This window comes from Dipodomys merriami, unplaced genomic scaffold (assembly GCF_024711535.1).
Source record: "Dipodomys merriami isolate MVZ:Mamm:240054 unplaced genomic scaffold, mDipMer1.0.p SCAF_133, whole genome shotgun sequence".
In the NCBI taxonomy this organism is placed as follows: Eukaryota; Metazoa; Chordata; class Mammalia; order Rodentia; family Heteromyidae; genus Dipodomys; species Dipodomys merriami.
The window spans coordinates 2,073,884-2,088,972 of NW_027202638.1; the positions used below are offsets into that span (position 1 = coordinate 2,073,884).

The window sequence follows — 15,089 nt, forward strand, 5'->3', positions numbered from 1 at the left end:
GAAAAAACAATACATGTTTCTTTATATGGAAAGAATAAACTTTTGCAGGCCTTTAATATGAACAGCTTTGCAAATGGGGAAAGCCCCAAATTGATAACCCACAACACTTTATGGCCTTATTATGTACACCTTACCTTTTTATTTTTTATTTTATTTTATTTTATTTGTGAACATACTGTACAGAGGAGTTACAATTACATGGGCAGGATAATGCATACATTTCTTACCAAGCATTGCAGCCTCCTCCTTTGTTTACCCTTCACATCCCTTCCCAGCCTCCCCCCTCCCCCCCAATCCCAATCCTTCTCCTTCCCCCCTCTTCCCCCCCCCCCCCCCATGCACCGATGTTGTAAAGCTAGTTTTGGACATGACAACTTGTACTTCTCATTGTTGCAAAAGGTCCACCTGTATCCTTAAACAACTTGTACACCTTACCTTTTGAGATAGCTTCTCTTCTTCAAGTTTGGCAGATAACATATGAGAAAGAGATTGTCTGCATTCCTTATTGAAAATGTCATTCATTAAAGGTGAACATTCAGACAAAACCTTGAGGCACAGGGATATTCGGTCTACATCATCATCAGTAATTGGCTTCTTAGGAAGAGAGGATTTTCCCAAATGAAGGATAGTTGCCATGAGCAGCATAGCTTCAGCAACAAAAGACTAGAATAAGAGAAACTGGTTATTTAATCATTCTCTAGTTACAGTGATGTCACTTTATTATAATTCACTTCAAGAAATACAGGTAATCTTTTATTTCATTTGGATAAAATTTTAAATCCTTTAGACTTTATTTCTGTAACATCATTTTTAAATTTTTAAAAAGTTTTTGTTGGTCGTGGTGCTTGAACTCTGAGCCTCGGTGCTGTCCTTCAGTTCTTCGGCTCAAGGCTAGTGCTTTACAGCTTGAGCCATAGTACCACTTCCAATTTTCTGGTAGTTAATTGGAGATAAGAGTCTCATGGACTTTCCTGCCCAGGCTGGCCTTGAACCACAATCCTCAGATCTCAGCCTCCTCAGTAGCTAGGTTTACAGGCATGAGCCAGAGGTGCCTGGCTCTATAACATCATTTTGCATCTTCTTTCTACTTTTACTAAATTATCTCAAAATATTTTTTTTTGGGGTCCGGTTGTGGGGCCTGAACTCTGGGCTTGGGCGCTGTCCCTCAGCTCTTCAGCTCAAGGCTAGCGCTCTACCACTTGAGCCACAGCAACACTTCTGGCTTTTTTCTTTTTGCTTATGTGGTGCTAAGGAATCAAACCCAGGGCCTCATGCATGCAAAGCAGGTGCTCTACCACTGAGCCACCTTCCCAGCCTTTTTTAATTTAATTTTTAAATCCAGGATCAACTTCATGAATTTGATTTGACTATTATTATGAAGGACTACTTAGTCCTTTCTAATCTAGACCAATTTTCTGCCTGTTTTCAATCACTCACATTTTATTATTTACTTATTGCTCCAGAGAATTTTTAAAAAATTATCTTTACAGAAATGGTTGTTCAAAGGGTTTCCAACTTAATATGTCAGTTTATGAGTACAATGTATTTTAATCAGAGTCAATCCTTCCATCATTCTCTTCCATTTCTCCCCAACACCACTCTCAAGTGACCTGGTTCCATTTCACATATGTACATTGAGTATTATGGGCATATACTTTAGATCTAACATCCACATAGGAGAGAAAACACGTAATCTTTGTCCTCTGAGTCTTACTTAGTTCATTTAACATAATTTTTTCCAGGTCCATCCACTTCCCTGCAAATACCATATTTTTCTTCTTGAGGAATTATATTCCATTGTATGTTTGTTTATATATATACATAAGTATGTATGTATGTATGTATGTATATCATATTTTCTTGATTTACTCATCCACAGTAGGGCATCTGGGCTGTTTCCATAACTTGGCTATGGTGCATAATACAGCAATGAATATGTTGTGCAAGTACTATATTGTGACTTGTAATTTTTTTGATAAATTCTGACAATGATATTGCTGGATCATATATATATTTAGTTTCTTGAGGAATTTTCAAACTGCTTTCCTAGTAGTTGCACTAGTTTACCTTTCCACCAACAGCACAATAGGGTTCCTTTATTCCTACATCTCCAACATGTTTGTTGTTCATATTCTTACTCGGGTGAAATGGAATCTCAGTGCTATTTTGATTTGCATTTTCCTTATGGCCAGACATGTTCAACATTTCTTCTTGTGTCTATTAGCAATTTTTATTTTGGAGAAATTTCTATTTAGCTGCTTTGCCCATTTATTAATTGGGTTATTGATTCTGGATGGCATTTAGTGTGTTGAGCTCCTTTTATATTCTGGATATTACCCATTTGTCAGACGTATAGCTGACAAAGGTTATCTCCCATTCTGTCGGCTTTTTAGCTTAGTAACTATGTCCTTCACTGTACACAAAGTATTTACTTTGATGCAAACCGATTTTTCAATTCTCTTTCCTATTTGCTCAGTCCATGGAATTCAATTCAGGACATTGTTGCCTATGCCAATTAAGTTCTAATACAAACAACAAATATTGGTGGGGAATCAAGGAAAAAGGAATCCTATTATACTGTTGGTGGGAATGTAAATTAGTATAAGGCAATTTGGAGATCTCACAAAAACTAACCATAGAACTACCCTATGATCTAGTGATACCACTCTTGACCATTTAAGAATAGGAACATCAAGAATACAAATAACAAATGCTAAATATAAGCTGAGTGCTGGTGACTCACATCTGTAATCTTAGCTACTCAGGAGGCTGAGCTCTAGAACATCTCAAGTTCAAGTCCAGCCTGAGCAGAAAAATTCATGTGACTCTATCTCCAAAAACTAAAACAAAAAGCAGGGCTGGAGGTATGGTTCAAGGGGTAGAGCGCCAGTCAAGCAAACAAACTGAGTAAGTGGGAGACCCTGTTTAATGAATATGAAAAAAAGGGACAATGTTGGTTTTATAAAATGCAAATTTTCCTACTACGGGAAAAGTAATTTTAAACTCTTTTTGGAGGAAGGATTTCTATTATTCTTACAATCTTTAAAAAAAAATCTCCATTACAGTATTAATAACATTTGTACTTAAGTGCTTTAACAAATAATTTTTTCTCTTTTTTTTGTGGCACTGGAGATCAAACCACTGCCTTGTGCATGTTCTGTTTATTTTAGGAACAGATTTAAAAATAAAAATACAACAAACGCATAATTCTACCATACAGAGATTGGGTTGGGAGGGGCATTTCTGTGCATTGCCCAACTCTACCACTTGAACCACAGTTTCACTTCTGGCTTTTTAGTGATTAAATGGAGATAAGAGTATAACAGACTTTCCTGCCTGGGCTGGCCTTGAACCCCAATCCTTAGATCTCAGCATTTTAAGTAGCTAGGATTACAGATGTGAGCCACTGGTGCCCAGCAAGATTTTTTAAGATAAAAGCAAAGTAAGAGTTTTGAGTAAATGAAAGCAGATAAAATTCCTCTTCTTTTCCTTTGAGAAGGAGCCGATTGGTCTTGATTTTGTGATCCTTTGCCTTAGCCTCTTGAGAACTAGTATTATAGTGCTCTTTCACCAATATACTTGTATCTTAAGAATGATTAAGTTGCTTGAGAGGAAAAAAAACCACATGTAATTACAAATTTATACAAAGAAATGAAGTTTACTTTAAATTGTAAATATGTGAGTAAAACTAAGACTTTCTTCTCATTTAAAAGAACATATTTTAAAAATAATTATGACAAATGGAAAAAGAAAATATAATATTCAAATATATAAGAATGTCCCTTCCCCATTTAAGACCAGAGATCTGAAAGAACACCACAGATTTCTTTTTAAGAAAATATTTCTATTTACAAGAAAAATAACAGTGTATTATAAGGCTTAAAAAATGATATGTAGCCAGGCACTAATGGCTCACACCTATAATCCCAGCTGCTCAGGAGGCTGAGATTTGAGAATAGTGGTTTCAAAGCCAGCCTGGTCAGGAAAGTTCATGAGACTCTTATCTCCACTTACCTACCCCAAAACTATAAATGGGAGCTGTGTGGAGCTGTGTGGAGCTGTGTGGGACAGCATCCAGGCCCTAAGTTCAAGCTCTCCAACAGACCAAAAAAAAAGAAAAAAAGGTATGTGGGTGTGACATGTAGGACAAAGGATGGGAGCTGAGGTGGTTGGGAAGGAAATATGCCTTTTATGATACTTAATATACTAATATTTGATATGCTAACAGTTAATATTAATTGCTAATAGTTGTAACATATAATGTGCTATTACTTATAATATAAACAAATGCTTACAAGCTGTGATAGGGTACGAACTATTGGTGAGAATTATTTAAAAGACACAGGATAAAACAGACAATACATAACTATATGAATATGCTGGAGGACTACAGGCATTCACTTTACTGGTTCTTGACTATTCCTAGCAAATATTGAGTTTGCAAACCCTTATATCTCCTTTAATAGACCAATCACATGATGTTACTATTGCATTGCTCAGCCAACTTTACAGTCGTATTACCCTACTGTTCCATTTTTTTCCCTATTAAACATAGCTCTTTTTTAAATTGGCGTGAACTTCAGCATTAACTTTTTAGCTTTATTATTCAACTACACATAATAGTCAATTATTGTGTAGATGTAGAATAACTGAACTTACATTTTGCTTTTTCTTCTCCTGAACCAAAGCTACATAGCGCAATGCAATCTTAGTCAGGGTTGTAGCAAGGGAGGCAGCAACAAAGAAATCTCCATCCAGAAGGAATCCTCTCAGGGGAGGTCTGCAAGGTGATCAAGAAAAACAAAAACTTCCAACTTCTTGATAAGGAACTCAGTTAACTCTATTCTTAGTTCTCAAAAGGAAAATGAAAAGAAAGATATGACTTTTAACATTTGTCTTCAAATGACTGAAGAGCCAAATGAATGGAAAGGCAAAGTAATTAGGGTGTGTGTACTGAAGGAGCTACTTTCAAATCCTAGATTCTTTGTTCACTAGGTAGGTTATAGACTAAGTCTCAAATTCCTTTCCATTAAATAGAGGTTGTTTTTAAGACTATATGAGCCGGGATGGGGAAAGTGAAAGCAACTAAGGATTGTTCTGAGCAATACAGGCACATCTAAAATACCATAGGGAAACCCTTTGATAGAATTAACACACAGTAAAACAAGCTCTGATTGGGGCAGGTGGGGAGAGGGGTGGTGGTACCAGTTGGAAGGCAGAGAGCTTGAGAAGAGGGTGAATGAAGGTGAACAGAGTCAAAGTAGTTCATTTGCTTGTATAAAAATAGAACAATGAAACTTGTTGAAATTCTTTTAAGGGGGAGTGGGATAGGAAAAGATGAGAGTGGGTTAAGATGAGAGTGGGGTGAGTTTCACATACTAGGATACATTGTATTATGTGGAAATGGCACAATGAAACTCCGGTTATACAGCTAATGTATGCAAAGTTTTTAAAAGACTTATGAGACAGATTCCTTTTGAGTATTAAGTAAAGTTTTAATTATCATTTTCATCTTCACTATAAAAAGATAGCATAATAGAGAATAAAATATCAAAATTTTATTCAACTGATTAGAAATGCTAAATCTTAAATCAGGCACTGGTGCCTTATAGCTGTAATATCAACCACTTTCGGCCGAGATCTGGAATATCAGTTTGAAGCCAAATTAAAAAATAAGTAGAATAAAAAAGAAAGAAGAGCTGGGCGCTGGTGGCTCACGCCTGTAATCCTAGCTATTCAGGAGGCTGAGATCTGAGGATCGAGGTTCAAAGCCAGCCCAGGCAGGAAAGTCTGTGAGACTCTTATCTCCAATAAACCACTAGAAAACCAGAAGTGGCGGTGGCTCAAGCGGTAGAGTGCTCGCCTTGAGCTGAAGTGCGCAGGGACAATGCCCAAGCCCAGAGTTCAGGCCCCACGACCGAACAACAACAACAAAAAAAGTAAGAAGAGCCCAAAGAAACATAGGTCCCATGGTTTCCCTTATTTAAAATAACTAGTATACGTCTAGGACAAGCAGAAAAGGTCAACCGCTATGAACATATGACCATATAAGAAGATGCTAAGCAAAATTAACCCCAAGATAGGGACACAAAAGGTTTTATCTTTGTTGCTGTTCTTTTTAAATGTACTTATAATGTACTATGTGATTTTTTTTGTTTCTTTTGTATGTTCTTCCCCCATGGTATAACCCCTGTTTTCACTGCAGTTGATTCCAGTGCCTTGCATCTTGTTTATACATTTTTTTCTAATTTGGGGAGGACTTGCATCTTGTTTATACATTTTTTTTTATTTGGGGAGGGGAAAAGAAATAACAGAATGTTGAAACAAGGATACACACTGACCCATTGTAACAATGAAATGTACAAGACACCATGTTGAAAAGGAACTTTACAACTTTGTGGGGGTGGGGGACAGGAGGGACAAGTTGGGGAGATGGTAGGGGAAAACAAAAGGAGGGGTTAACAATGCTTGATAGGAAATGTACTCATTACCTTACTTATGTAACTGTAATCCCTCTGTACAGTATCTTTACAATAAAAATATATATTAAAAAATAAAAAGAAATGCTGTTAAATATTGGGGTGGGGATATTATTAAATGATAAGAATACCTGCTTAGAATATGTAAAGGCCCTGAGTTCCTGGGATCAATCCTCAGAAATATATACCATTAAAAAAAAAAAAAAAAAAGAGCCAGGTGCCAGTGGCTCATGCCTATAATCCCAGCTACTCAGGAGGCTGAGATCTGAGGACTGCAGTTGAAAGCAAGGCTGGGCAGGAAAGTCTCTGAGACTCATATCTCCAATTAACCACAGAAAACCAGAAGTGGCACTGTGGCTCAAGTAGTAGAGCAATAGCCTTAAGCTGAAATGCTGAGGAACAGTGCCCAGGCCCAGAGTTTATGACCCATGACCGACAGAAAAAAAAGAAAGAAATGTCTAATTATCTCTCCAGATCCTTTAAAAAACAACCAAATCTTAAATGTCATCTTTTAAAATGTCATCATTTGAATGTCATCAAACACCAGTAGTGTTTGAACTTAGGACCACAGGCTCACTAGGTTCAAGCTGAACTACTTGAGCTGTATTCCTACAGCCTGGATTTTTGCTGGTTACTTTGAAGATGGGCTCTAGTGAACTTTTTTTGATCTAGTTGGCCTTGAAATCAAAACCTGCAGATCTCAGCCTTCTGAGTAGTTAGGATTACCGACATGAGCCACTGATGCCTGATTACAATGAGCATTTTCTCTGTAATATAATTTTATTAGAACCCACTTATTTCGGTGAAAACAGACAGAAGTGAACAGAGGACATAATTACTAGGGAGAAAATTTAAACATTTTCCTCTTTCAAATATCTTAATTGGCTAACATTTTCATTTTGACCATAAAAGCAAACTAACAAATCATGTGACTATTTTCTACACAAGAATAATAAAGCAAATAGTTCAGGTGGTAGGGCTCAGGTACTGTAAGTTACCTGTCTTCCTCTTTCTTGGTTGGTCTAGAACTGCTGAGAGCACTCTGAGTTGCATAGGTACCCATTTCAGTAACCAATTTCTGAACTGGCCCCACAGTTATTTCTTCTTCAGGTTTTAATTCACCAGCTTCTTTCTTTATTTCTGATTCTACAATTGGTATCTAAAAGTCAATTGAAAATAATGATTTAGTAGTAACATAACAGCAAGCAAAATTACACTTAAACAATCAGAAGGATGACTGTTGTTTTGGTTGAAATTTCCAGGAAAGAGATAGAGAAGAGGAATAAAACCTAAGAAGCATTTACTTTGTGCCAAACACTTCCTAAACATTAGGTAACTTGTACTGAAAGAATTAAAATTTCCATTTAAGAGACTCGCCTTGAGCTGAAGAGCTGGGGGATAACGCCCAAGCCCAGAGTTCAAGACCCACAACCGACAAAAAAAAAAAAAAAAATCCATTTAACAGTTTGTTCAAAGACTGAGGCTTGAAGTTGTTTAATTACTTTGTCCAGAAACATAAAACAAATAAATGGTAGAGTTCAAACCCAAGAAATACAACTTCAAAGTTCTGTTCTTCCCACTACACTAGCCTGGAAAAGATTAATTGAAAGCAGAGTTCCAAATTCCAAAATTCCCATTAGGAGAAGCCTTTTGTATAGAAAATGACTTACCAACTACTCTTTTAAATGTTCAAGGCTTTCTCCTTGCCCCCCAACCCTCCTGGGTACCAGGGCTTGAGCTCAGTGTCTCATGCTTGCTTGACTTTTTTTTTCCAAAGAGAAATGTTCTCTTTATTTGACATATGTAAGAATAACCCCTCTGTAAATCACCTTTATAATAGCAATACTTTTTTTTTTTTTGCAAATTCTTTATTATGATTAAGTGATTACATAATTTCACAAATTTCACAGTATTGTGGGATAGTGATGCAAAAAGTCAAAAATACATTCTAACTCATGGGGCAAATTGTCTATTGTGGTCTATAAAGCTTATGAGTTCTATGAGCTTTGATAATACAGTTATTTCTTCCATATCAGATGATACGTACATTTTTTTCCTTTTGTATAGTCAGCTGTTCCCTCTTTCCCACTTGTTCCCTCCCTCCCATCGCTGCCATTGTGTTGCTGAGTTCATTTTGATCAATGTCCAGTGCACCTGATGGGTCCCATTGTTGTATGTTTTTTCCTGATTCCCTCTAGTTCTGTGTCCTCCTCCTAGTTTCCCTATGGTGTGCACATATATACCACATATGTGACTTCATAACTGGCACTTTACCACTTGACCCATTCCTTTAGTTCCTCTAGTACTGGGGCTTGAACTCAAGGCCTTGTATTCTTTTTTTTGTTTTGTTTTTGTAAGTCATGGGGCTTGAATTCTGGGCTTCGGCACTATCCCTGAGCTCTACAGCTCAAGGCTAGTGCTCTACCACTTGAACCACAGCACCGCTTCTGGTTTTCTGGTGGTTAATTGGAGATAAAGATCACAAGAACTTTCCTGCCAGGGTTGGCTTTGAACTGTGATCCTCAGCTCTCAGTCTCCTGATTACAGGCATGAGCCACGGCGCCCAGCTATTGTATTCTTGTATTCTGGCCTAGCTGTAGATGGCTACATCCTTGAGCAACATCTCTAGTTTTGGCTTTTTGTTGGCCAATTGGAGATAGGAGTTGTTTGAATTTACCTAGGCTGGTTTTGAACTGGAATATCCTCAGATCTCAGCTTCCTGAGAAGCTAGGATAACAGGTGTGAGGCAATGGTGCTTGGCTTAGTTCCAGTTTTTTGCTAGTTAATTGAGTCAGGAGGATTTATCTACCCATGCTATCTTCAAATTGAGATCCTCAGATCTCTGCCTTCTGAGTAGCTAAGACTAGGCATGAGCCAATGGCAAGTCTTGCTTCTTTTGTTGATTATTTTAGAAATGGAGTCTCACAGACTTCTCTGCCCAAGCTGACCTTGAACTTCAATCTTCTGTATCTAAGCCTTCTGCAGCTAAGATTACAGGTATCAGCTACCAGTGCCTGGCTTCTATTTATTTCTAATACTAGTCTATTATCTATTACCCAATTTAATAGTTTAAAATTGACCTTTTTAAAATCTTTGATTTTATTTGTGAAAAAAACTTAAGTCCAACATAAGGTTGTTCAGATGAGGGAATATCGCAAGTTTTAATATATAAATATTAAAAATCCTGTTCTAAGGCATTCTTTCAGAACACACGGCTAAAGCAGAATTTTACCATTTTTCCTTTTTCTTTTTTCTAGTCACAACAATTTTGCTCTAACAAAATCTTAGCTAACAGTAAGTAAGTAATATAGACAGGTGGGGAGGGAAGGGATGGTAGGGGAAAAACAAAGGAGGAGGTAACAATGCTCGGTAAGAAATGTACTCATTACCTTACTCATGTAAGTGTAAGCCCTCTGTACAGTATTTTTACAATAAAAACATACATATATAATATATAAAGTAATATAGACAGGCATTATGGTTCTTGTGGGGGCGAGGTATATCTTAATTTCCCATAGCCAGTGAAACTTAATTATCTGGGTAATTCAAATTCATTTATTTTAGTGTTTTGAAAAAGCAAGGGCTAGGCTAGTATGGCTTAAGTGGTAGAATGCTTGCTAGTAAACACAGGACCTGAGTTTAAATACCAGTATCATCACAAAAAATGAAACAAACAAACAACATCCACAAGAACAAATCAACACATAAATGTCAGATGTTTTTAAGGTGGAGAGGTGGTACTAACTTTTGAACCCAGGGTTTCATGCATGCTAGATAAGCACTTTATCACTAAGTTACATATCCAACCCATCATCAGCACAAACTTCCATACAAGTAGATTGACTAAATTGAAATGTACCTCCCCAAGGGACCTGCGGACTTCAGTCATCACACTCTGAATGTCTTCTTTGGTACTGCAATATTCTCCCAGGATCCATAAGGCTCCTCGATAAATCCTAAGACAAAAATACAAAATCTGAAATACAGACTTGGAATACAAGTGTAAAAGCAGAGATTTGTGTGTGAATGTAAGCTAAAACAAGAATACAAGATTCTGTGCTTGTAAGGGACTATGGAGTTCATTTCAGAAAGAATACAACAAACAGTAAGTTTCATTTCTCTACAAAAATTAAAATAAAAATAATTGTTGCCAGGCACTGGTGGCTCACACCTTTAATCCTAGCTACTCAGAAGGCTGAGATCTAAGGATCACGTTCAAAGCCAGCCCGGGGAGGAAAGTCTGTGAGACTCTTTATCTCCAACAAACCACTAGAAAACTGGAAGTGGCACTGTGGCTCAAGCAGTAGAGTGTTCACCTTAGCTGAAGAGCTGAGGGATAGCACACAAGCCCAGAGTTCAAGCCCCATGACCAACAACAACAACAAAAATGTTCTCCTAGGGCAAAAGAAGGGGTTACATTGTTCAAAAAAGGAAATGTACTCATTACCTGACTTATGAAATGGTAGCCCCTTTGTATAACACATTAATAGTAATAATAAAATTATTTTTAAGCCAGGCACTGGTGGCTTATGCCTATAATCCTGCTACTCAGGAGGCTGATATCTGAGGATCACAGTTCAAAGCCAGCCCTGGCAGGAAAGTCCGTGAAACTCTTATCTCCAATTAACCACCAGAAAACTGAAGTGGCACTATGGCTCAAGTGGTAGAGCACTAGCCTTTAGCTGAAGAGCCCAGGTCCAGAGTTCAAGCCCTACCACCAATCCCCCCCCCAAAAAAATTTTTTTTTAAATAGTAATTGTTCTCAGTTGAGCACTGGTGGCTTGTACTTGCAATCCTAGCTTCTCAGGAAGCTGAGATCTGAGGATTGTAGTTTGAAGCCAGCCTGGGCAGGAAAATTTATGAGAAACTTTTTGTTGTTGTTGTTGTTGTTGTTGGTCATGGGACTTGAACTCTGAGCTTGGGTGCTATCCCTCAGCTCTTCAGCTCAAGGTGAGTGCTCTACCGTTTGTGCCACAGCGTCACTTCCGCGTTTCTAGTGGTTTATTGGAGATAAAAGTCTCACAGACTTTCCTTGCCCAGGCTGGCTTTGAACCCTGATCCTCAGATCTCAGCCTCCTCAGTAGCTAGGATTACAGGCGTGAGCCACCGGCGCCCAGCTCATGAGAAACTTTTATCTCCAAATAACCACCAAAAGCTGGAAATGGAGCTGTGGCTCAAATGATACAGTGCTAGCCTTGAGCAAAAGAAGCTAAGGGACAGCACCCACACTCTTAGTTTGAACCCCAGGACTGGCACAAAAAAGAAAAGCAAATTAAAATATGCACCACACAATAAAACCCCAATTTCTTTGTACAATTAACATATGCTAGTAAGTGTTAAGCTGAATAGTCTCTAGTCATCTTTTCTCAAAAGATTTTTGTTGAATTTACTAGAAAAATCCAATTATAGAGGCTGAAGTGGGAAATCTTGCTCATCTGTTTATCATCACATTATCACATTAAAACACTTTGTACTGTCTTCCTATCTAAGCAGACATACTACAAGACTATTATCGTGTATCCATTAGATGACTTAAATAAAGCAAAATTTATTTCTATAATTCTTTATTAGCAATGGCTAATCTAAAGGGAAGTACAGATCTGATTTAGGTTGCATTTTCAGTCTTTTTCTTTAATAAATGCTAAAGAAGACATAAATAACAATGATACCCCAAAATGATGCCACTTAAAAAAATGTGCACCTTAGTTTAAGATTCACAATGTTGGGCTGGGAAGGTGGCTCAGTGGTAGAGTGCTTGCCTTGCATGCGTGAGGCCCTGGGTTCAATTCCTCAGCACCACATAAGCAAAAAGAAAAAAGCCGGAAGTGGCGCTGTGGCTCAAGTGGTAGAGTGCTAGCCTTGAGCTGAAGAGCTGAGGGACAGTGCCCATGCCCAGAGTTCAGGCCCCATGACCGGACCCCCTCTCCCCCCCACCAAAAAAAAAAGATTCACAGTGTTGCCAGGTGCCAGTGGCTCACACCTGTAATCCTAGCTACTCAGGAGACTGAGTTCTGAGGATTGCGGTTCAAAGCCAGCCTGGGCAGGAAAGTCTGTGATTCTCATCTCCAATAAAGCACCAGAAAACTGGAAGTGGCACTGTGGTTCAAGTGGTAGATCACTTGCCTTGAGCTGAAGAGCACAAGGACAGCGCCCAAGCCCAGAGTTCAAGCCCATGACTGACAAAAAAAAAAAAAAAAAAAAAAAAAAAGATTCACAATGTTTTGAAATCAGAATAGAAAAATCTAGCTAAATTAACTAAATTTTTTTCACTTACTAATTATGGATTGAAGATATAGTAATGCTTGCTGTTATTCTTACTTTATCTTAATTTGGCTTGCTTTGAAACATCTCTACATTCTATTTTCTATTAAATTACTCTTTGAAAACAAAAACTGATTAAACACTTACTTGACTATACATTTAAATATATTTTAAACTTACTTGACAGATTTAATAGCATGAAAGACTTCAAGCATCTTCTCAACAATCAGCATTCTCAGGTTATCAAAACGCTGAATGGCCTCACGAACAAACTCCAAGACATCAGCAGCTGCTGCTTCATTATTGTCACTAAGAAATTCCATTAACTAAAAGAACAAAGGGAAATAGGATTTACAGTTTATACAATTTTCAGGAAGAAAATGATCTAAACCAAGAAATAAATGAACAAATTTATCCAGGCACCAGTGGCTCACTCCTATAATACTAGCTACTCAGGAGTCAGCTCAGGCAGGAAAGTCCTTGAGATCCTTATTTCCAATTAACCCCCAGAAAACCAGAAGTCAAGCTGTGGTGCAAGTGGCAGAACACTAGCCTTAAGCAAAAAAGCTCCCCAAGTTCAAACCCCATAGAGGACCAAAAACAAAACAAAAAAAAAACAAGTTTAAAATATTTTTAATTCTCATTATCATAATTTACAAATATATAATAAAACATAAGTTGAAAAATAGTGTTATGCAAACAGAAGTTACAAACGGTTGTATTAAGTAGTAAAGCTTATTAGAAAATTCACTAGAGATCTACAACTTAAAATACTCAATTATAACTAAAATTGGTCATTTTAGAAAAAAATATTCAAAGTTTAAAGGCCAAACTTCAAATGACAATAATCTATTTTTTTTTTTTTTTTTTTTTTTTTGTCAGTTATGGGGCTTGAACTCTGGGCTTGGGTGCTGTCCTTGCATTCTTCAGCTCAAGGCGAGTGCGAGTGCTCTACCGCTTGAGCCACAGTGCCACTTTCGGTATTCTAGTGGTTTATTGGAGATAACAGTCTCATGGGCTTTCCTGCCCAGGCTGGCTTTGAACCCTGATCCTCAGATCTCAGCCTCCTGAGTAGCTAGGATTACAGGCGTGAGCCACCGGCGCCCGGCTTTTTTGGGGGGGAGGGAAGAGTTAGTCTTGGGGCTTCAACTCAGGGCTTAGGTGCTATCTTGAGGCCTCTTTGGGCTCAAGGCTAGCACTCTGCCACTTGAGTCACAGCACTACTTCCCATTTTTTCTTAATAGTTTATTGGACAGTCTCATGGACTTTCCTGCCAGGCTGGCTTCAAACTATGATCCTCAGATCTCAGCCTCCAGAGTAGCTAGGATTGTGGGCAAGAGCCACTGGTGCCCAGGTATCTACTCTTGATAGAAAGCAATTACATGATTTTTTTTTTTTTACAACTAATTCAATTTTATTAGTTAAGTTTTGAAAGAAATATATGGAAGAAAAATATGAATGCTACATATATTTATAGCATGATTTTACTTGAAGCAACATAAAAATCAATTGACATAATAAAAAATATGAATGCACCCTCATTTATAACATTATTTTACTTTGGGTAACTGTAATAAACATAAATCACTTAAAATAATACGTGAAGCTATTTTTCTTTTAAATTGTGGTGCTGGAGACTGAACGGAGAAATTCACATATGTTAAACAAGTACTCTATCACAGAGGTACATTTTTTTTTTTTGACCCTGTGTTTTTTCTGCCTTTTTGATAAAGATGTAAGTAAAAGAAGCCCAGAGTTTTTATCCTTCTTAGCTTAAGGGTGAATATAAAAATCACTTCTTACTGTGAGATGTAATGATTACAGGTAAGATTTTAGTTTAACTTTTAACAAATAGAATTTTTCTTTTCTAGAAAATTTAAAAATTAAGGTCTTCAGAAATACATACCACAGGAATAACATTTGCAGCCATATCTGGAAATCGGACAGAACAGGAATGCAATGTTCGTACAAGGAGTTGTCTGTATTTGTCAGTGTCTTCATGCTCAGATACATTATTTGTTTTAATTACTTCCTTCTTCAAGACAATAACCAGCTATAGGATGAAGTAAAAGTAAGTGAAAATTATGTCATATTTGGCCTGACTACTTACAAAAGGTCAACAGAGTTTTACTTTACCTCTTCAACATTCCTAGAAGACACAAGATCCAGTGCTAACTGAAGAGTTTTCTTGCGTACTTCTAAGTCTGGTGTGGTCAATACTCTTAGGATGTCCATTACCAGATCCTGAAAAAAAAAAAAAGCAAAAACTTGAGCAATAACAACAATTTTCTGATCACAAGAAAAAAAATTTTTTTTTAAAGTTTTAGCAAGGATTTATTTTGCTACAAT

The 15,089-nt window shown here is 37.4% G+C and overlaps 1 protein-coding gene across 2 annotated transcripts in view; it reads right to left on the minus strand.

Annotated features, from left to right (window-relative positions):
- Copb1 (COPI coat complex subunit beta 1) overlaps positions 1-15,089 on the minus strand; it is a 45,875-nt gene that overhangs the window by 12,897 nt on the left and 17,889 nt on the right. For both annotated transcript variants that reach the window (XM_070019440.1, XM_070019441.1), the window contains exons 9-15: positions 14,877-14,984; positions 14,647-14,793; positions 12,921-13,066; positions 10,339-10,435; positions 7,478-7,638; positions 4,660-4,780; positions 436-663 (exon numbers count right to left, since the gene is read on the minus strand). In XM_070019440.1, the coding sequence (XP_069875541.1) occupies positions 436-663; positions 4,660-4,780; positions 7,478-7,638; positions 10,339-10,435; positions 12,921-13,066; positions 14,647-14,793; positions 14,877-14,984 (1,008 nt within the window). The remainder of the gene's footprint in view (positions 1-435; positions 664-4,659; positions 4,781-7,477; positions 7,639-10,338; positions 10,436-12,920; positions 13,067-14,646; positions 14,794-14,876; positions 14,985-15,089) is intronic.